The 24090-nt window shown below is 38.1% G+C and overlaps 2 protein-coding genes across 2 annotated transcripts; one reads left to right on the top strand and one right to left on the bottom strand.

The window, feature by feature from the left end:
* Window positions 1-1611: 1611 nt before the first annotated feature.
* Window positions 1612-9254, bottom strand: LOC140549544 (zinc-alpha-2-glycoprotein-like). The gene is made up of 6 exons (XM_072673275.1): window positions 9162-9254; window positions 6073-6336; window positions 5181-5468; window positions 3895-4182; window positions 3324-3462; window positions 1612-1838 (listed from the first exon to the last, which is right to left on the bottom strand). The coding sequence occupies exons 1-6, from the start codon at window positions 9214-9216 to the stop codon at window positions 1631-1633; spliced, it is 1242 nt and encodes a 413-aa protein (XP_072529376.1). The 5' UTR covers window positions 9217-9254; the 3' UTR covers window positions 1612-1630.
* A 2107-nt stretch (window positions 9255-11361) lies between these two features.
* Window positions 11362-21449, top strand: LOC140549545 (zinc-alpha-2-glycoprotein-like). The gene is made up of 8 exons (XM_072673276.1): window positions 11362-11512; window positions 13155-13439; window positions 14582-14869; window positions 15879-16157; window positions 16347-16448; window positions 18805-18870; window positions 19887-19952; window positions 20125-21449. The coding sequence occupies exons 1-8, from the start codon at window positions 11443-11445 to the stop codon at window positions 20169-20171; spliced, it is 1203 nt and encodes a 400-aa protein (XP_072529377.1). The 5' UTR covers window positions 11362-11442; the 3' UTR covers window positions 20172-21449.
* Window positions 21450-24090: the final 2641 nt, after the last annotated feature.

Here is a 24090-nt window from a genome sequence, read left to right as displayed (position 1 = left end):
ACTGTCCTGCACCAAAGTGGTGGAGCGAACTTCCCCTGGGTGTCCGAACAGCAGAGTCCAACACTCGCTGTCCTCAAACCCAGACTGAAGACCCTCCTCTTCTGAGAGTACTCAGGCGAAGAGAAGAGTACTATGGTCTCTATACTGACTTGTGTTTAGTAGAGTCTAAGATTAGAGGATCTGAATTTAGTCTATTTAAACTAGCTGAGGTTCTTCTTGGGTAAATAGTAAAGCACTTCTGTAAGTCACTCTGGAGAAGAGCATCTGCTAAAGGCCTTAAATGTAAATCATATAAGCATTAAGACTGTCACTGTGTCTAATAACATTTTAAAGCTTTCTTAACGAATCATAGATTTGACAGAGATGTAATGTATTATTACTATGGATTGTTATTATAGCAAACTTAGCAAATTATTATTCTGTATTATTCATTATTATTATGATTATTATTATTATTTAAATGATTATTTTAATCTATATATCTAATCTTATACAGTAGCTAGTTTTACAGCAGCCTTCAGTCTCTTTAGTGTTTTTCTCATTTTCTTTTCTTTCCTTTTTGGCTCCTGACAGATGTCTGACTCTTGCACTGCATATTTCTCAAGGCCCACAAGAGGACACCCTGCAAAAGCCTGGACTGTGACCACGGCCATGGGGTTACTGTCCCTGCTTATAGCTATAAACTATATCATAGAGTGATATACAGTCTATAATATAGAGTCTATAACAGTACAGCAGAATTGTTTCCATATTATAGAGTAATATAGACTCTAGTAGAGTTATCTGTATATTATGGATTTGTCTCCATAGTACAGTGATAGAGTGTATATTAGAGTAATATAGAGTGTATAATAGAGTAATATAGGCTCTATACTAGAGTGTATATATAATAATATACTATATACTCTATAATACTCTATAAAAGTACAGACAGAGGACAGTGGAATTGTCTCCATAGAGTACTGCTGTAATGAGGGGTTGAGGTAGAGCAGGGGTCGAACGTAGGCCGCCTACTAAGTGAGTCACCTGAAGCAGGTGACCAACGCCCCCAAGTGTACAGTAGTGGATCTGAGAGGAGCCAAATCCAGAGCAAGAGAAGCACAGCACCTGTTCTCGAACCCGCGTCGCGAGACGTAGAGGGATCGAAAAGGGGTGGGAAAGAAAGTGGGTACAGGCAGGGGAGGAGGCCGGCGACCACATCGCTGCAGTAGCCTGTGGTCAGCTGGCCCCTGGGGGAAAACTCATCTATCTTTGTTCACCAAGCCGAGTGGCCCCTCAGTGGGGGCCGGCCTCGGCGTCGGCGGCTGAAGGGTCTCACGCCCCCTCAGCAGCCTGGGTCTCCATAAGCGCTGGTCTACCAGCAGTCCAGCAGACTACCTTCTCCTGTGGCGCGTGGCCTCAGAGTGAGGGTCCTTGGTCCGTGGGGCCCTATTTATGTTAGTTCGTCCGATTGTGACGTCATGGACACGCCCACGCGTAGACAAACTGAGAGAGCGTGGGTGAGAGACATAGACTAACAATACAATACTATAACAATAATATAACATACAGTAGTTATTTTATACATATTTTTCTCTCATTTTACTGCACTTAAACACAATAAAATCAATGTTTTTAATGTTAAAATAATTTATTTTATTATTATTTGACCATCTTTAGATGTCCATGTCCTCTCTGTGGATGATGATTGTTGCGTTTCTTGTTTTTCATCTGATGAAGGGACACCGGCAGACTCGTCCTCGTAATCCTCCTCATTGTGGGAAAATTGACAATCTGGGTCATCAGTAGAATTGTCCTCTGGCTCTGAAGGATCCTCCGTCTCTAAAAAATCTCTTCCTCTACGAAGAAGACGAACAAAACAGACCATTAACTCCTACACTGTGTTTGGATTTCTGGACAAATCAAGGCAGGAAGCTCTTTAGGATAAACCCATTCCCTTCCCTTTTTTCTCCTGATGAAATGATGATCAGCTCTGAATTTAGCACATGAACTGAATGACTGTGGTTTAGTTCAATCAGAAATCTGATCTGAAACAGTCTGTGGTCAGTTAATCTAAAGTGTGATATTAAATGAAACACTGATTAACATGTGATTAGAGCAGAACTGTGGTGCAGCGCACTGCCTGGATAAAAAGACATGAGGCAAAAGGACCTCTATCATCCTGCCCTACATTATTAGATTCTCATCATAAATGCTGATTTATGATTTCTATTGTGAAGAGGAAACTTTTTTATCCTTCTTGCTGAGGAAGAAAAAAAAGATTGCATGTACATATCTTTATTAGTGGTGTAACAGATCGTAGTTGATCCGTGATCTGTACAGATCTCTCCCACACTGCTGCATGCATGTGAACAGATTAACTGCCAAAGTTTAATCATAATAGTGTAGATTACAGTTATACTATATAACCTTTTACAGTAATAATTCCCTACATCTCAATGCAGAGCTGCAGTGAACAGAAACAGACACAGCCACTGTGTGTCATGTGGATTTAATTAACAGACAAATCATATTTCAAGTATTAATTATTTACTGTAGCTTGTCATTTCTCCTATAACAGTGTAGTAACTGGCTTAAACTGTACATCACAGACGCTGCAGTGATACCATAGTCACCACATTCAGCCTCTACAAAACAGCAGATGTGATTTTCAAATGTGATTTTATATTTATGATAGATTAATATAAATCACCAAACACTTCCAGGTGTGTGTGAAACCACAGCACTTTTCTAAAATTCATAATTAGTGTCCAATTACAATCCAAATACACTCTCACCTACCTGTAGAAACTTATATATTACCGATATTAGGGGTCTCCGATATTAGCTACAGCCAATGGGGTGATTCGAATGTTCCTAGTTATGTGGGGCACTGTAAACTGGGAAGCTCTGTCTACTGCATTATTTTACTTATCTTACATTCCTGCAACAACACACTGTCTTACACACTGTTTCCACAGGCAGGTAATTTTGCCTTTTTCAAGATAGAATGCTTAGAACAAGTTAAATGATCTGAAAATGGAAAATGACTTTTACTAAAACAAGTATAGAAATACAAAAGTTAAACACTCAATATTCTTAAAGCAATCTTACAGTGAGATTAATGTTTATCAGACTTATGATTATTTTATGTGTTTAGGTGTATTAGTTGTATGGACTGAGTACAGTATTCTCACCAGCTTTTCCCTTAATCTTTTAATAATTACACAAACATTCATTAGAAATGAACCCTTTCTTCTTCAAAGACACAGCAGATTATGATCCTTCAGAACAGAACTACTGAAGAATAGATGGAGGATCAGTAATAAAGCAGCTCTACTTACAGATTATTCCTTTTTTTTTTCTTATTCTTTTTCAGAACCCAGAGGATCAGTCCCAGCACACACAGCAGGATCACCACGCCCCCTAGTGCACCTCCAATAATTAAAGCTTTCTTGTTTGAGCAGTTATTGCAGTTTCCATCTTAAAAACACAAACAAACAAGAAGCTTCAGTAAAACTGACTGAAAATATAATACAGTATATTAAACACATTTAATTATAATGTAATAAACAGTACAGTGATTCTGATTCAGTGTATCATATTATAATAAACTGTATTATATTATATTGTGACTGATATGCTAGCTTCTGGCTAGTGTGCAGGCCATCTTCACACTGAAAGCCCCGAACAGTAGTTCTGAAAACTTCTTGGCTTCTCTACATCAGAATCTCTGTTCTCAGACCAAATGTCCTCTGAAATCAGATTTTCCCCGTATTTAGACTGAACAGACAAAGCTAACTAACACTGCTGTGCTGGAGAGCTCAGGGTTGGAGCGTTAGCTGTTCTGAAGAGTAAAAATAACAGTGTCTGTCAAACAGTGTCCACAGAAATAAATGACATGGTTATAATTACCCCAGTTCTTAATTACTGCCACATTGAGGGAGATGTGAGACACATAACAGTTGTAAGCTGCTGTATAATCATCCTCCGGGATCTCCACACTCTTCCTCAGCTGGTAGGTTCCATCATCATTGGGTCTGACTCCAGAGGATGTCAGCAGATGTTCAGGCAGTGAAGTGCTGTACTTCCTCACACTCATCACCAGGTCTTTGGGGTAGAAGCCTGTGGCCATGCAGGTCAGGTTCAGCTTACTCCAGTGTCTTACAGATGTTTTTGCAAACATATGAACAGCAGGTGGCGCTGAAGAGAAAAAGACAATAAGTGTAAATATGTTTCATTCAATTTAGCCTTTAATCAGAACACAGATCTAATAATGTGACTTTCATGACTAGTTTATGAACTGAGCTGTTCTGACACAGTGATGTTTATACAGTTTTAGCAGTAAATTCCAGTAGTGCTTTTTGAACCTCTGCATCATAATTGTTATTTCAATTTTTATTTTATCACTCAGTGATTAAAAAAGCATTAATCTGTGCCACATAAAAGTTTTATGTATTGTAAATAAAATGTATTAAAATTAATACTCAATACTTACTTAAACTTACTTTAGACTACATTCCATTTATGTGTAAAGGATTTAAATTAAAGAAATGTACAGTAAACAGATATTATTCGTATTTTATATTATGGTGCTATGAAATACAACAACAACAACAATAATAATAATATTTGAAGAAGCAGAAGAAGAATAACATATGTAATAATAATAACACATTCTTTTGATAATGTGTCTAGAACAAAAGCTTTGACTTTTATTAAGTTTTGTTTTGGTTAGACTTTTGTTAGATCCACCTTTTCCCAGCTCAAATGTAGGGTTGTATTGATACACTAAGTACCATTATTCAATTTACAGTTCTGGTCTAATTATTCAAAATTATAACAGTATTTTGGACACAATTGAAATATATAGTATATTTTTTCTCTATCCATGTTATTGTATAATCTGCTAATGAGACTAGAGCTGGGGGCGGAGCATGGCGTGATTGCACCAGATCAGGGGTCGGTGGATGCAGGTTGTTGTAAACTTTTTAAATTATGCAACTAAATTAAATAAACAATATGTCTGTTCTCCACAATACACAGTTAGTTTCTGCACAGTGAGTTCACACTTTTGGGACTTGGTACACACATTTAACGGCACCAATGACTGCCAATACCTGTATTACTACTATAAAGAACGATGATGATGATGATGATGATGATGAAAGGATAACTGTGGTAAGTATTCAGATACTCACTCTGTCTTGGTTTGCTGTCAGTAGTATTGTACTGTAAATACATCTTCAGCATCTCCTCACACTGCTCACATTTCCTAACAGCAATCACATGATGGTCAGAATTCCACTTCTCCTCCCTCTTTCTGTTCTTCTGCTCCTCTGAGGTCCACCATGTCTGAGAGCTGCAGTTAAAACTAATCAGATCTTCTCCATCGTAGGCGTAATCATTAATACTGTTTAAAAGAGTCACAGAGCCGTCAGGATGTCCTCCACCCTCACAGCCGTGCCTCCACTGAAGAACATGACCATCTGAAATGAGGAACAGATTCAGTTCAACACAGATCTTCAGACACATCTTCAAACACCTCAGCTGAAGTCGGAGTCATATACAGACATTTGTCAAGACGTCCCCCTCACACCAAACAGATGCTGTTATTATATTTTTATTGTGTTTCTATTGAAATCATCAATCAAAATACATGTTACACTACAACCAGCAGTTTAGTTAGAGGTTTTCAATTGTGGAGCTTAAATTCAGATTCTAGTTCTGGAATTTGTCATTACAGGTAGTTACCTGAACTTCTGATGTTACTGTTTGGCCAAATCAGAACCCAATACATTTATTATACTGACAACTTTAGTTCTATTCAATATCAAACAATTCTATGTTCTTTCATACCAAATTCCAGTATATAAGCAATCAGTGTTTTAAGCAAATAACCAAACTCTCTACAGAATCTAGACTGCTGACTGGCTGTTTAACTGGCCTTAAAATTGTCCTATTTATGTGATTTACACCAGTGCTTCTTGATTAGTCTTTAGTCTGACAGTAAATAAACCCAAGATCCAGAGATTCTGGATTCAAGATCTTTCATTTTAACAATCAATGGTTCAATGGTTCAGTGTTTCTCACCTGACTTATTGTGTCTGAACTCCTTCATCAGTCTGTTGATGAGCTTATTTATCCATTGTCTGTCATAATCCAGCTTCTCAGTGCCTGAATTCCAGTCCGACTCTGAAATCCTCTGCATCCAGCCCTGTTTACGACTCCTGCTCTCATCTGAACTGTTGTAGAAGTCAATCTGTTTGTGGTTCAGCAGCGTCACAGCAGTGGAGCTGTAGATGTTGTCAGTGTGACTGGACTGAATAGTGTAGAGGTAGTTCAGAGAGTGTTTCTCTGTGGAGAATCAGAGGAGTAAAACAGGGTGTTAATGAATGTCTGAGCCGTTAGAGGGACGGTAGTAAATAATGTGTTGGTTACTTTCATGGACATTTCAGTAAAAACAGCAGTAAAAGCGAGTGTAAGCAGAGCAAAGATATTCAACACCTAATGGTGAAGTACAAATCATAACAATCGATCATGACTTATTTACTAAACATTCTGAATGCATTAATCATGCAAACGCAGATCACAAATCATACACTGCTCTGTGCGTGCACTCCAGGGTCATTTGCATAATACATTTTTTGTGGGAGGAGTCAACATAGACGTTTTTCACTCAAAGAACAAAACATCACTTTTACCTGTGTAATATCATCGTTTTATTATTGAATGTTAAATATATATATACATATCGATTCCTGGTCTGGGTGACTGTGGGAGCTGTGCTACACTAATAAGAGTCCTTGGGCCAGACTCCTAACACTACACTGGCCAGACTCTGTAATACGAGTAACCTTGTAAGTCACTCTGAATAAGAGCCTCAGCTAAATGCAGTAAAGGTAAATGTAAATGTAAATGTAAATCCTAATATCTTGGTGCTCTTGGGCCCCTGGTGGTTTTTGGGTAGTATTGTAAAATGACAAATTGAATAAATTGAAAGTAAATGTAGGACTGTACAGGGGGCAGTGAGTGAGAAACATGGTTGCTGGTTTTGTCAGGCTCCAAAATGACTTTTTAAATATTTTACACTGACTGACTCAATTTCTCCAACTTCCGTATCAGACTGACCTTATTTAAGCTTTATTGATCAGACTGTATTAATAAAGAGACCCTGTAAAGCTGAACACTGTAGCTGTATCTCCTTCTCAGACTCAATCTGACCTTATTTAAGCTTTATTGATCAGACTGTATTAATAAAGTAACCCTGTAAGGCTGAATACTGTAGCAGTATCTCCTTCTCAGACTCAATCTGACCTTATTTAAGCTTTATTGATCAGACTGTATTAATAAAGTGACCCTGTAAAGCTGAATACTGTAGCTGTATCTCCTTCTCAGACTCAATCTGACCTTATTTAAGCTTTATTGATCAGACTGTATTAATAAAGTAACCCTGTAAAGCTGAATACTGTAGCAGTATCTCCTTCTCAGACTCAATCTGACCTTATTTAAGCTTTATTGATCAGACTGTATTAATAAAGTAACCCTGTAAAGCTGAATACTGTAGCTGTATCTCCTTCTCAGACTCAATCTGACCTTATTTAAGCTTTATTGATCAGACTGTATTAATAAAGTAACCCTGTAAGGCTGAATACTGTAGCAGTATCTCCTTCTCAGACTCAATCTGACCTTATTTAAGCTTTATTGATCAGACTGTATTAATAAAGTGACCCTGTAAAGCTAAATACTGTAGCAGTATCTCCTTCTCAGACTCAATCTGACCTTATTTAAGCTTTATTGATCAGACTGTATTAATAAAGTAACCCCTGTAAAGCTGAATACTGTAGCAGTATCTCCTTCTCAGACTCAATCTGACCTTATTTAAGCTTTATTGATCAGACTGTATTAATAAAGTGAACCCTGTAAAGCTGAATACTGTAGCAGTGTCTCCTTCTCAGACTCAATCTGACCTTATTTAAGCTTTATTGATCAGACTGTATTAATAAAGTGACCCTGTAAAGCTGAATACTGTAGCAGTATCTCCTTCTCAGACTCAATCTGACCTTATTTAAGCTTTATTGATCAGACTGTATTAATAAAGTGACCCTGTAAAGCTGAATACTGTAGCAGTATCTCCTTCTCAGACTCAATCTGACCTTATTTAAGCTTTATTGATCAGACTGTATTAATAAAGTGAACCCTGTAAAGCTGAATACTGTAGCAGTATCTCCTTCTCAGACTCAATCTGACCTTATTTAAGCTTTATTGATCAGACTGTATTAATAAAGTGACCCTGTAAAGCTGAATACTGTAGCAGTATCTCCTTCTCAGACTCAATCTGGCCTTATTTAAGCTTTATTGATCAGACTGTATTAATAAAGTAACCCTGTAAAGCTGAATACTGTAGCAGTATCTCCTTCTCAGACTCAATCTGACCTTATTTAAGCTTTATTGATCAGACTGTATTAATAAAGTAACCCTGTAAAGCTGAATACTGTAGCAGTATCTCCTTCTCAGACTCAATCTGACCTTATTTAAGCTTTATTGATCAGACTGTATTAATAAAGTGACCCTGTAAAGCTGAATACTGTAGCAGTATCTCCTTCTCAGACTCAATCTGACCTTATTTAAGCTTTATTGATCAGACTGTATTAATAAAGTGACCCTGTAAAGCTGAATACTGTAGCAGTATCTCCTTCTCAGACTCAATCTGACCTTATTTAAGCTTTATTGATCAGACTGTATTAATAAAGTAACCCTGTAAAGCTGAATACTGTAGCAGTATCTCCTTCTCAGACTCAATCTGACCTTATTTAAGCTTTATTGATCAGACTGTATTAATAAAGTGACCCTGTAAAGCTGAATACTGTAGCAGTATCTCCTTCTCAGACTCAATCTGACCTTATTTAAGCTTTATTGATCAGACTGTATTAATAAAGTGACCCTGTAAAGCTGAATACTGTAGCAGTATCTCCTTCTCAGACTCAATCTGACCTTATTTAAGCTTTATTGATCAGACTGTATTAATAAAGTGACCCTGTAAAGCTGAATACTGTAGCAGGGTCATTCCTGAGAGCTGTAACACTGTTAAACTCCATCATCTCCACCTCTACAGTCTGTGTGTTACTGTTCAGCTCGCTGAAGAGAAAGGTCTCAAACCACCTCTTACAAATATCACTTACCTCCAAACACATTTTGGAGAAAGCTGAAGAGCAGAAGAGCTGCAGATGATGTCATCTTTTTTCCGAGAAGAAAAACTGCGGGGGTGGGTTAAAGCTTCCTGGAATGTGGAAAACAAGCTGAATGAGTCGACTCTTCGATCTAGCTCTTTTAGGTGAGCGCTGAGAGTCGATTCCTGTTTCCGGTTCTTCTGGTAAATAAAAGGTTCATTACTGATTCTTATGGTAGGGGCTGTCTGGTGTTTATTTACGTAATGTTTAACAAACAGATGTACAGAGATCGATTACAGGGCAAGCTTCATTACTTTAGATGATTTTAAAACAACTGGAGAAGGTGCTGAGCGAGTCGAGCTGAAAGAGTCGATTCATACGGGTGAGCAAACAGAATTGGCTCACTGAAGAGATTCATACTGTAGCCTTCGCCCCATCACGTGATCCTGTGGTTTTCTGCTGTTTGCCAACAGTTTCATTCTGAGCAACAGTCAAGGTCTCTTGTATCGCTTCCAGACGGCTCAGTTTAATGAGTCACTCTTCAGTCCTGACTGTTTAACCAGCACAGTAACACAGGCTGAGTCTGTACAGCAGGACAGTGTGTTGGTCAGGCTGGTTTCTGGACTAAGTCTATGTATTTTTGTTAGGATTGTTTAGGTTAGATAGCTGTAATATTTAAGGAAGCTGATCATTTGTTTACTATTTAGGCATTAGCCCACACACAAAGCTTGTAGCCCCCCCATAACCATACACTCCTCACCTTCTACCATTTTTATATTTTAATAAAACAACAATAAAAAAAAAACCTCATCGGCTGCCTGTCGGGTCTATTTCATTTTGATGTATATACCAAATACCAAACCAGCTCATCTCCATCTCTAACAGTCCTGTGTCTCTACACCAAATACATCAAACAGTCTGTGTGTCTACACCAAATACATCAAACAATCTGTGCGTCTACACCAAATACATCAAACAGTCTGTGTGTCTACACCAAATACATCAAACAATCTGTGTGTCTACACCAAATACGTCAAACAGTCTGTGTCTCTACACCAAATACATCAAACAGTCTGTGTCTCTACACCAAATACTTCAAACAGTGCTGTGTGTCTACACCAAATACATCAAACAGTCTGTGTCTCTACACCAAATACTTCAAACAGTGCTGTGTGTCTACACCAAATACATCAAACAGTCTGTGTGTCTACACCAAATACATCAAACAGTGCTGTGTGTCTACACCAAATACATCAAACAGTCTGTGTGTCTACACCAAATACATCACAGTCTGTGTGTCTACACCAAATACATCAAACAGTCTGTGTGTCTCTACACCAAATACATCAAACAGTCCTGTGTCTCTACACCAAATACATCAAACAGTCCTGTGTCTCTACACCAAATACATCAAACAGTCCTGTGTCTCTACACCAAATACATCAAACAGTCTGTGTGTCTACACCAAATACATCAAACAGTCCTGTGTGTCTACACCAAATACATCAAACAGTCTGTGCGTCTACACCAAATACATCAAACAGTCCTGTGTGTCTACACCAAATACATCAAACAGTCTGTGTGTCTACACCAAATACATCAAACAGTCCTGTGTCTCTACACCAAATACATCAAACAGTCTGTGTGTCTACACCAAATACATCAAACAGTCCTGTGTGTCTACACCAAATACATCAAACAGTCTGTGCGTCTACACCAAATACATCAAACAGTCCTGTGTGTCTACACCAAATACATCAAACAGTCTGTGTGTCTACACCAAATACAAACAGTCCTGTGTCTCTACACCAAATACATCAAACAGTCTGTGTGTCTACACCAAATACAAACAGTCCTGTGTCTCTACACCAAATACATCAAACAGTCTGTGTGTCTCTACACCAAATACATCAAACAGTCCTGTGTCTCTACACCAAATACATCAAACAGTCCTGTGTGTCTGCACCAAATATATCAAACAGTCCTGTGTGTCTACACCAAATACATCAAACAGTCCTGTGTCTCTACACCAAATACATCAAACAGTCTGTGTGTCTAACTTTTGAAGCTGAGAGAAGATTTATTGCTGGAAAGTTGAAATGACACTGAAATTGGTGCATTTTGCAGATCAACATCCTCAACATCTCAACGTTATCCACTGAGGGGCGCTGTTACACTGAACTAGCTCAGATCCACATCAGATCCACCTCAGACCGCCATGTTAGAAGAAGGCTCTGTGCTCTCCTGGTGAAACTGAGATGAGCTCCTACTCTCTGCTTCAGTCTTCTGTACGATGCTGCTGGAGGGCAACTTACTGCCAGTCGCTTTAATCGTTGTAACAGCTGCTGTTGGAGAAGAGGGAGGTAAGCAGTCAGCCTCCACCCTAAACTGAAAGTGAAAGTAACTCTGTTTACTATTAACTAACAGAAGTTCTAACCCGAGTAAAGCAGCAGTGTTGGTGCTGAGGACAGAAGATAGTGTGTTTAGGCTGAGAACATCTGATAGACTGTGTAATGAGGTAGGGGTAGGGTTAGCTAAGGAAAGTGTGAAGTTGGGTTGGGCTGGATATTCAGCAGATATTCTCATTTCCCTTCTCCTCTTGATCACAGAAACGCCCTAAAAGTAGTAGTGGAAATAAACCCAAACATTATATTGCAATTAAAATTCCAGATCTTTCCATTCCTCCATTTCTAGAAATCACTGCAGCGTTGAAGTGAGGGTACTGTAAAACATTCACAGATAATAATAATAATAATAATAATAATAATAAGGAGGCTGCTGGTGGGTTATAAAGTCTTAAAAATCTGCTGAAGAACAGAGATGGTGTGAAATCAGTCACTAACCTTTTCTCCTTACTATTTTGCTGTTTTTCTAAAGAACTGTGAACATGTGGCACACAGTCATTGAGAACTGACTGTGTGTTTGTGATATATTAAATTATTAAATTATATGATGTTATATAAGGCATATTTTACCAAAGGCTAGTAGTAGTACTAGTAGTGGGTTTGTAGGTTTGTGAGATGATCTTAATCAACTGTAAGGGATTTTTGAATTGTGGTGGAAGAAAAGAAATGACAGGGTGATCTTCCCTCTGGATGAGCAAAGTCATCATATTCACACACATAAAACAACATAAAAGTGACTCAGTTCATTAAAACATTCAAATAGAAGCAGAGTGTCTGAGTCTCTGTATGTTTGACCATATTATGCTCAGGTTGCGTCCTGGATGGATGTTCCTGAACATTTTTGTAGATCTGCATGGTTATACAGGAGACAGGAGGATAATAAAGGATTATCTTATCTCATCTTATCTTATACACTTGCTCGCATATGAAGGAAGCCGTGTTACAGCACCCCTGCAGGCATCCTCTAACATTCAAACATAAAAGTGACTCGGTTCATTAAAAACATCCAAATAGACAGAGAGAAAGAGTAGACAGTTTTAAGTACCTTGGAAATCACATCTCACAGGATCTGCTGTGATCTTGCCACATCACCACTCTGGTGAAGAAGGCCCGTTTGGGTCTCTTACACTGCAGGGACTTCAGACTGACCTCCAAGCGTCTGAGGATCAGCATCTACTCCTGTACTATCAAAAACATCCAAAGCCTGGTTTAGGAACAGCACCAAGCAGGACAGACAGGCCATGAAAATTGTCACTGTCAATGTTGGGCTCCTGAGCAAGGTTCTTAACCCTCTCTGCGTACAGGGGTGCTGTAACATGGCTTCCTTCATATGTAAAGAGATAAATCTCATTGTGCGAGCAAGTGTATAAGCATGCAGATCCACAGAAATGTTCAGGAACGTTCATCTAGGACACAACCTGAGCAAAATATGGTCAAACACAAAAACTCAGACACTCTGCTTCTATTTGAATGTTTTTATTGATTGTTTTTTGTGTGTGAATATGATGACTTTGCTCAGGTGTGTTGATGTTTTATGGCATATTCCAGGTATTCGAAGTCTTATAAAGTAAAAATACTAATAACATTTTCTCCCCATCAGCCCTCAGAACACCAGTGAAGCACTCCCTCATCTACTACTACACTGAACTCACTAAGGATCTCACTTCTCTGGGCTTCCATGAGTTCACTGCGCTGGGTCTGCTTGATGACCAGACACTGTACTCCTATGACAGTAAGAACCAGGTTACTGTTCTCCAAGAGACCTGGATAAACGAGGACAAGAATGTCGCCTATATGTTACACAGTGCTGAAGAACTTCAGAGATTGAGGAGCTGGTTCAGAAAACAGAATGAAATTCTGGGGAACTGCACATGGCCTTGTCCTGGTGAGCTCCTCCTCCTTTAGCATGAACAAGACACCACATTCTGATGATACGTCTTCATAGCTGTGATACGCCTTGCATGTATTGCAAAATCTAGATGTAATACAATTGAAGACTGGTTTGCATTAATTTAGTAGCCACTCATTAAGTATTTGCATAATTTTATGAGGGCCATTTGCTAAATTTGTCATGTATCCTATGACCAAAATCATTGTACACAACCATTTTTAACTTTAAAATGAAATTTACAAATTAAACATTATTAAAAAAAAAAGCAATCATGTGTACTCAGATAAGCAGTTTTACAGGTAGACATTATTTCATGACGAATTAAGGAGATTAAAGCTCTGTATTTGATTCCAAGTGTTCCTTTTGTATTTGGCAGCTTTTTGAGAGCTTAGTATGCTGTGCTAATGCAAATAAGGAAGACTTTTCATTATTAGACTGATCAATCAAAACAAACCTATCATAATCCAGAAACCTGATCAACCTAATCAAGATCAGCAACACCAAAATGGAAGTGGATGATCACCGAAATCTTTGCGAAGAAAATCCCTCAACAAAATCTAGTCAATACAATGACACTGTTGAGACGATCGACAGACGCCTTTGTGAATTTAAAAACAAAGATGGAAATTGACTCAGAATATGCAGTCAAAGCACCCAAGAGCTGCTCAGCTAGTTGAGGCCATGTCAGAATATTCAGTTTCTTTGTCTAAAGAAGCTCTTGGGTGCTTTGACGGCATATTTTGAGTCTTTTTCCTGAAGACAAACTGGAGCAGAAAGACCCACAAACCAACAGCAGCTGAAGGCGGCTGCAGTAAAGACCTGGTAAAGCATCTCAAGGGAGGAAACTTAGCACTTGGTGATGTCTGTAGGTTCCAGACTTCAGACAGTCATTGACATAACATTGGTTATGTTAGATTATCCAATGACTGTGTAACAATGGCTTTAAAGTCATAAACCGTCGTGTTGAACCCCTGCAGTCAGATCCTGGTTGCTTCATGGTTGCAAATTGTCACACTATAGGAACTGTTTATTTAATTTGACACAACCTCTACAGAGCATTGAGAAGCTGCTGATGGGACATACCTGTTCTCCAAAACCCAATAATGTGATCAGAATTATGAAACAATATGTTTCAGATCTTCATGTGCTGCAGAGAAGAGTTGGCTGTGAGGTTCAAGAGCATAATGGAGTGGTAGAGCTCCTCAAGGCCGTTGAAGAGTATGGCTATGATGGAAAAGATTTCATAACCTTTGACGCTGATGCCATGCAGTGGAAGGCTGAAGATCCAAATGCAGATTCAATCCAGAAAGCCTGGGATAAAGAGAAAGCCCGCATGCAGCGCATCAAATTTTACATTACCAATGAATGCGTGGAAAGCCTTTCCAATTTCCTACAACTGAACAGTATCAGAAGAAAAACAGTCTGTGAGTATTAATGATCTGCTCCTGTCATTTTATTAATAGAATATTTGTGTAAAACATCTGGAAATGTTACAAATGTCTGTAGTTTCTGTTAGTTTAATCACATCTGTCTGAGAACAGTCTGACTGTGATATAATAATAACTGTAGTATTAATATAAATGCAATTTTTATTAATATCGTTCTGGATATTAATGCTATTAGAATTTCATACTGGATATTAATGTTATTAGAATTTCATACTGGATATTAATGTTATTAGAACTTCATTCTGGATATTAATGATATTAGAACTTCATACTGGATATTAATGTTATTAGAACTTCATACTGGATATTAATGCTGTTAGAGCTTCATACTGGATATTAATGTTATTAGAACTTAATTCTGGATATTAATGTTATTAGAGCTTCATTCTGGATATTAATGATATTAGAACTTCATACTGGATATTAATGTTATTAGAACTTCATACTGGATATTAATGCTATTAGAGCTTCATACTGGATATTAATGTTATTAGAACTTAATTCTGGATATTAATGCTGTTAGAGCTTCATACTGGATATTAATGTTATTAGAGCTTCATACTGGATATTAATGTTATTAAAGCTTCAAACTGGATATTAATATCATTAGAGCTTCATACTGGATATTAATGTTATTAGAGCTTCATACTGGATATTAATGTTATTAAAGCTTCAAACTGGATATTAATATCATTAGAGCTTCATACTGGATATTAATGTTATTAGAACTTCATATTAATGTTATTATATTTTAATATGTTATATTAATGTTATTAGAGCTTCCTACTGGATATTACTGATATTAGAGCTTCACTCTGGATATTAATGTTATTAGAACTTCATACTGGATATTAATGTTATTAGAGCTTCATACTGGATATTAATGTTATTAGAACTTCCTTCTGGATATTGATGTTATTAGAGCTTCACTCTGGATATTATCATTAATGTAATAATGCCGTTATTGTAATTGATTTATCTACAGTTTCACCTGATTCCAAGACTACAGTGTTTGCAATAAAATCCATCAAAACCATCACCCTGACCTGCCTGGTGACGGGAGTGAACACCAAAGACGTGGTGATGAGTCTGAGGAAAGTTAGCACTTCACTGCCTGAAAATCTACTGACATCATCTGGAGTGAGACCTAATGGTGATGGAACCTACCAGCTGAGGAAGAGTGTGGAGATCCATGAGGGTGAAAAAAAGTACAGCTGTAGAATAGAGCACAGCAGCCTGGATAAACCAATCACTGTTAACTGGGGTAACATGAAGAGTTTTTAGTAATATTTCTAAAGTAAATATTATTATAAGCATAATCCCTAAAACGCTTGTGAAAGGGTAATGTAAACAATTGTCCATGGATGTAGGACACTGATTCATAGCTTCAATTCACACTAGAAGAAGATCTTTATTTCCTGATGAAGCTGTCAGCAGTCTGTTTTCTCTGCAGATGGAAACTGTCGTGGCTGTGAAGGACATTCAAGGCATTTGTGGCTCCCTTTGGCTTTAGCATCAATGATAATCCTTTTGGTGATCATCCTGCTCTGTTTTTGTGAGTTGCACTACGTCTTTGTCTGTGTTTGATTCATGAAATGATGTAGGCAGACATTAGAAGACTAAAAAAAAATGAAAAGTAAAAAAGTATAAAACACTGAGAGGAAGGGTCAAACCCAGAGAGATAGAAATAGCAAAATATGGCTATGATAGCAAACTCTCTTAACCCAGTCTATACAGAGCATTCCCAGCTGGCGTACAGGTGACAGTAATGTCCTTAAGGGTCCTAGACCCCCAGTGATATTCACTGTGGAAAGGGGGGCAGGTGTATGTATAGGTCAGTGTTTTCCCAGTGAGCAGTCAGTGGGTTATTTTCTTAAAATCTTAAAACACATTAGCATTATTGAATAGGTTGAAGAACAGTCCGCTGCAGAATGATAGATACTACAGGATGTTCTAGATGCTACTCATGTGAAATGGAAACGTAATGAACATGGTGATCCAGTTTTACACACAATATGTTGCTATAGGGGAAACCTGTTGGGCCTGTTATGTTTGGTATCTGTCCAACCACTTTTCAGAACTTGGCTTAAGCAATATTTAGATTTATAGTGTAAAAGAAATACATATAATTATTTAAATATTCATTAATAATGTTTGGTAAAATTGATAAAAACTGGTAACAATTGGTAAACACTAATACAAACTCTTTGTTTTATTAAAAAATAGTGTACTTAAAATAAAAAAAAACTATTGGACTAAATGAATGGCAGCCCTGATTAATATACTTAATAATAATACTTATTATTATTATTATTATTTTGGGGGGCTTTGATTTCTTTGTTTGATTTCTTCTTCAAGAAATCAAACAAAAACAAAGCATTTCGACAGAGATGTCACATATACTGAGCTTCAACTAACAAACGCTATTGATTACACAACCATTTATAACACAATAACATCATTGATAACACGTTATAAAACTGTAAACAGTACAGAGATTCTCAGAGAGGGAACAATTCAGTGTATTGAGTTACAGTGAACTCCATCATATTATATTGAGACTGTCACAGATGTGAGTCAAACACAAACTAACATAAGAAACAAACACACCAGATCCTAACAAACCAAGCAACACACAGTGACCTGTCCTATAACACACACATGCACAAGACCAGACAGGGACCACTGAATCAAAGGGACCCCTAAACAGACCAACAAGGAGCGCCTGAGACTAACAAGAGGGCAGGGCTACAAAGGAGGCACAGGAAGGAAATCAGGACCAGGACGTGCACACACAGCGTCACTTCAAGACTTTACCACTGCAGCTTCTGTCTGGCTGGTCTTCCTTTGCGCACCATCAGACCCCTGCAGTTAATCCAAAACACAGTGCCACGGGTCGTCTTCAACGTTTCTAACTTCAGCCATAATGTTCAGCTCCTCCTCCTCTGCTGCTGTGTTCTCTCTTCACTGTAGCTTCCTGTAGCTGCTGCCCAGGTCATCAGATTCAACCCCTGACTCTGGCCTACAAAGCCAAGACTGGACCAGCCAGCCACTCCGTATTTGATGGCGATGGTCAAAAGCCTGATCTGCACCAAGAGCCCTTCCAGCTTCAAGTACGGCTCGGCTCGACCCGCCATCCTTTAAGATCCACGGAAGACGAGCGTCCAGACTTTTTACTGTCCTGCACTGAAGTGGTAGAACGAACTTCCCCTGGGTGTCCGAACAGCAGAGTCCAACACTCGCTGTCCTCAAACCCAGACTGAAGACCCTCCTCTTCTGAGAGTACTCAGGGGAAGAGAAGAGTATTATGGTCTCTATACTGACTTGTGTTTAGTAGAGTCTAAGATTAGAGGATCTTTGAATTTCAGTATATATAAACTAGCTGAGGTTCTTCTTCACTAAACAGTAAAGCACGTCTGTAAGTCGCTCTGCTAAACGCCATAAATGTAAATAATTATGCAACAGTTTCAATCTTTAGTCTTGCACTACAAATTCCAGGCTAATGTAGCACTAGCTAGCTAGCTCACAGATGCTGTTTTTCGACTGTTAGCATGTTAACTCTGTAGTAGTAATCTGCATGCATAACTCACACTCGACTCAAACCAGGCCATTTCATAGTGCCACATAATGTTGGATCCACTTAAACACTTAAAGAAGTCTGTCTGAGACTGTTCGGCCCTGCAGTGGAAACTAAAGAGTGATTAGAAAAGTATAAAAGAGAATCCAGAGTTTCATGAAAAGAACACCTCTCCAACTGTTAAGCACAAGGTGGCTCCATCATGCTTCAGGCTTGTGTTGGAGCCAGTGGCACGGCTGATGTGTTGAAACTATGAGCCTCGTATTTCCTCTTCCAGTCAAACTTCCAGTAAAGTTACAATGTTTTGGCTGTTTGTTTGTTTGTTTGTTTTCAGACCAGGACAATGGTGATGAGACAGCAGACAATAACGGGACACCTTTACGACCTACAGATACATCTGGTGAGTTTGTGATACTGCAGCTTTCTTCTTCAAGAACAAAGATCAAACAAAAACAAAGCACCGACTAGAAAATGTCACATATTGAGCTTCAACTGACAAACACTATTGATTACACATGATATGAGACTGTAACCAGTGCAGCGATTCTCAGGGATGTAACAGTTCATCCATTATATTCTGATTGTCATGGATGTGAGCCAAAGTAGTAGGGGTAGATGGAAGCAGGCAAACATAAGCATTAGCATTCCCAGCTAGCATACAGGTGAGGGTGATGTCCATAAGGGTCCTAGACCCCCAGTGATATTCACTGTGGAAAAGGGGGCAGGTGTATGTATAGGTCAGTGTTTTCCCAGTGAGCAGTCAGTGAGTTATTTTTTTAAAGCCTTAAAATCTTAAAACACATTAGCATATTGAATAGATTAAAGAACCGTCCGCTGCAGAATGATAGATACTACAGGATGTTCTAGATGCTGCTCATGTGAAATGGAAACGGTTCGGCTGATGGTGATCCAGTTTTACTCTCAGGATGTTGCTTATAGGGGAAACCTGTTGGACCCGTTATGTTTGGTATCTGTAACCATTTTCATTTCACATGGGTTTTTCCTTACCTTTCAGAACTTGGCTTAAACAATATTTATATTAATAGAGTATGTGTATAAAATAAATACATATCATTATTGTAATGTTCATAAATAATGTTTGGTAAAATTGCTAAAAACTGGTAAAATAAATGGTACACACAAATACAATAAATTCTACAAAATCTTTGTTTTATTAAAAAAACAATATTATAAAAAAAAAACTATTGGACCAAATGAATGACAGACATGATTCGTATAATAAATAATAATAATAATAATAATAATAATAATTATTATTATTATTATTATTATCATTATTTTGGGGGCTTTTTTTGGTGGAACGAACTTCCTCTAATGTGTTGAAACTATGAGCCTCATATTTCCTTTTCCAATCAAACTTAAAGTTACAGTGTTTTGGCTGTTTGTTTTTTTCAGACCAGGACAACAATGTTGAGACAGCAGACATTAATGGGACACCTTCACAACCTACAGATAAAGTCGGTGAGTTTGAGATGTCCCTGCAACTTTCTTTTACATTATATATATATATTCTGATTGTCACGGATGTGAGCCACAGTAGTAGGGGTAGATGGAAGCAGACAGGAGGGAAGGAGACTTCAGTTACTGCCTAACTTGTACTACATTTATAATAACCCTCTTTTTTCTTTTTTAGAGAGAGAGGACCTACTGGGTTTACAGAAGGAATTAGACACGGCTTGATTACATCTTACTTCTCCAGCTTTCTGAAACCCAGCTGTAGTAAATGTCTGCTACGACCCACATTTCACAGTAACCCAGGATTCGAGAAACGGCAGCAGATGAGTGTTTTAAGTGAGGCAGTATTTTTGATTTCTGTATTTTGTATTTCTGTATTGTCTGAGTTGCATAGAGTTGCCCCTCCTCCCTACGCTGATCATAAACTAGAGGAAAATAGGTAGCTCCTATGGCATCATTCCAAGAGGCCTTTTAGTACGTTTATTATTCAGAGTGAATTTGGCTAACAATCTGTAGGCTAACAAACATATGGCACACACAAGTCTGGTTCTCAAACAGCCAGGTTCATCAAATCAAGCCTAACCTACAAATCAAAAGCCTGGGATGCAGGGCTAGAGCTAAAGGCTAAGTAGTCGAAGCTACACTCAGTATCCTACAGGCTAGATTAGGGTTGGGCAGGATAGCGGTAATACTGTATACCGCGGTATTTAAAAATCATCCATATACCGCGGTGTTTTCCTTGCCACTGGGGGTCTTAGGTTTTCATGTTGTTGATTTCCTGTATTTTTACTGATTGTGTAAATCTGCTTTGTGACGACACCAGTTATAAAAAGAGCTATACACATAAATTTGATTTGGTATCTCAAACTGAGGACGGTATCTCAAAATGATGACATGTCTGATGTGGCACATTTCGGTTTAGTGTCTCTATACACGGCTAAATAAGCTCATTCCCCAATGTGCATTTAAGAGAGACACAGGTTGGGGGCGCTGTGGGAGATCACTGATTGGTCATGTCTCTGAAAACAGGTGGGAAATAAACCAAAGCCCACCATAGTTGTAAAGTAACAACACACTGAATTTCTGGATTTCAGCTGTGGCTGAAAACAGTGGAAATCCCTCCTAAGACCATTCACTCAGGTATGAGAGGCCTCACCTGTTTATCCTCTAACAGGTGAGATCTTAGCCTCTGTTAGCTGCAATACGCTCTGTGCTGAGGTGTTTAGCCTTTAGATAGTGATGATTTCATGTATATTTAGCTGCACTGTACCACCTCTTCTGAATCTATGAATCCCGTCACACATCCCACAGGGATTTGTAGTCCTAGCATCCTCGTGCAGCGCCATCTGCAGGAGCCTGATGTTACTATCACCTTAAACATGCAGGGTGACTGAGGTGCAGTATTGGTGGTCAGAAGCCCATTCTCCTCAATGCTATGATGCAGTATTCAGCATGTAGTGTGGTACAAGTGTCAGCAGAGTGTTTTTTTAATAAAACAAGTTAAACCCATGTGTTAAATGGGTCTGTCTGGTGTTATTGATTTTAAATATTTGTTAAATTATGGTAACTTTGTGTGGTTTCTCTGAAAATAGCATGACAGAAGAGGTGATTTCTTTTATTTAGTAATTTAAGATCAACAATTTCTGTTGATTGTATCTTATTGCTCGTATGACACATTTTTAAATATTTACATTATGGAGAAATGTAAACAAGACAAAAATGGATCTTTAGAATTATAGAGAATTATTATTATACTTCTATTATTACTTTGTTTTTACATTTTTAATAATCAGGATCTTTCTGTAGGAGAATCTCTTATAATAAAGAGGGTTAACGGTTCATGGCTCTAGTCTTCATGCAGCCCTGAACTCTGAGCTCTCAGAGCTGGATGGGGTCACTTCTCTGACTAGAGTGAAGAGGAGCAGATGTGTGGGTGAATATTATGGGAATTTATAGATATAAAAATGCCCTCACTGGATTGTGGAGCTCTGATAGGACTGTAGGGTCCGTCTGTCAGTAGCTGTGTCCAGTAAACGGTATAATCAGAAAATAGCCCGGCTTAGAAAGATCCTGTCTGACTGAACACACTTTATACTCTCCTCTCCACAATCCACAAACACGACTCAACAGTCCAGCTTCACCACGTTCCTCACTTCCACCTTGCTGGTTTCACACTCAGTCCTGTTCTTTCACTGGGTTCAGAAGTATTGTCTTGCCCAGTTGCACCACCTTGTGGCTTGAACACATAACTAACACCAGAGAGCAGACTTCCACTGACATCTACTGAGCTGGACGTTCTCCTCACAGTTCCCTCCCCACCAGTGACTCACAGCCAAAAGCCAAAAGCAAGAGCAGCTCTTTTTTAATACCCTTCAGAAGAAACAATGACTGCGCAGGTGTCCCAATACTTTTGTCCATATAATACATATGTAAATAACAGAATGCTATAATTATATATATATATATAAATTTCACCACAAAAAAGGTTTATATATGGGACATTTCTCTCTGCTGATTGGCCAGGGCTTCTTTGAATTCTGGCATGAACTTCATTTCAGATCTTCATGTTCTTCAGTGGAGACACGGCTGTGAGATCGATGACTCCAGTGGAGCAGTGAAGTTTGTGAGAGGCATTGATGAGTACAGCTACGACGGCTCAGAGTTCCTCTCCTTCGATGATGAAAACATGCGCTGGATTGCTCCAGTTCCAGAAGCAGTACTGACCAAAAGGAAATGGGATGATGTGGCCATAAGTCTCCATAAGCACTGATCTACCAGCAGTCTAACAGACTACCTTCTCCTGTGTATTATTCATTATTATTATTATTATTATTATTATTATTTAAATTATTATTATTATTTAAATTATTATTATTTAAATTATTATTCTGTATTATTCATTATGATTATTATTATTTAAAATATTATTATTTAAAATATTATTATGATTATTATTATTATTTAAATTATTATTTTAATCTATATATCTAATCTTATACAGTAGCTAGTTTTACAGCAGCCTTCAGTCTCTTTAGTGTTTTTCTCATTTTCTTTTCTTTCCTTTTTGGCTCCTGACAGATGTCTGACTCTTGCACTGCATATTTCTCAAGTCCCACAAGAGGGCACCCTGCAAAAGCCTGGACTGTGACCACGGCCATGGGGTCACTGTCCCTGCTTATAGCTATAAACGTTCCTGAGCTGTTATCTCTGTCTTTTATTATTATTATTATTATTATTATTATTATTATTATTAATAATAATAAATGTGTATATTTATTAATAATAATATTAATAAATAATATTTAATAATAAATATATGTATTAATATATACACTGCTGTATATTTTGAGCATTTCATACAAATAAATATATTACATTTCTCTTTTGTGTGAAGTGTGTGTTTGTCTCAATCACACAAATATTTACATACATATTTAATACAAACATTTATTGGGTTCAAAGCATTGCTGTTTACATAAAAGCAATACAGTATAAATGATAAAAGTATAAATGTAGTGAACCAGACATCTGGGCTCCATTCAGCACCACTGACTCTGTAAGCTTCTCTTCACAGAGGGTTTCACACCAAACCTGCTGAGATTCTGTAATTTGCTGAAATTCCCTGATTAGAATTAGGAGAATGATTCTGGGGTTCAGCAGAAGGGGCAGCAGTTCGTCACTGGGGTCCGGCCTCAGCTGCATTGTATTGGTCAGTGCTGAAGCCTGGTGATCTAGTGACGCCTGCCGTCCCTTCAGCACACAACATACGCACCAGCTCCCAAATGCAGCAGCCTATCGGTCTCCTCACTGTCACAGACAGCAGATAGATAGCACACCAGTCCTGTGTTGATCTCACACGAGACGCTGCATCACCATGCCCCTACATCCATTTCTGAAGTGTCTCCATTTAATAGAGAAAGAGACTCTATTATAGAGTAGTGCAGATTTCAATCATAGAGCATATAGACTCTATAGCAGACTACATAGAGTTGTCTCCATATCACAGTGTATAGACCCCATAATAGAGTACAGTAGAGTTGCCTCTGTCTCCATATCATTAGTGTACAGACTCTATAATGGAGTATATAGAGTCTATAATAGAGTACAGTAGAATGATCTCCATATTATTTATAGAGTGACTCCA

This window comes from Salminus brasiliensis, chromosome 2 (genome assembly GCF_030463535.1).
Source record: "Salminus brasiliensis chromosome 2, fSalBra1.hap2, whole genome shotgun sequence".
Taxonomy (NCBI): Eukaryota; Metazoa; Chordata; class Actinopteri; order Characiformes; family Bryconidae; genus Salminus; species Salminus brasiliensis.
The sequence above is the reverse complement of the archived record's forward strand: the minus strand, read 5'-3'. Positions and strand labels throughout refer to the sequence as shown.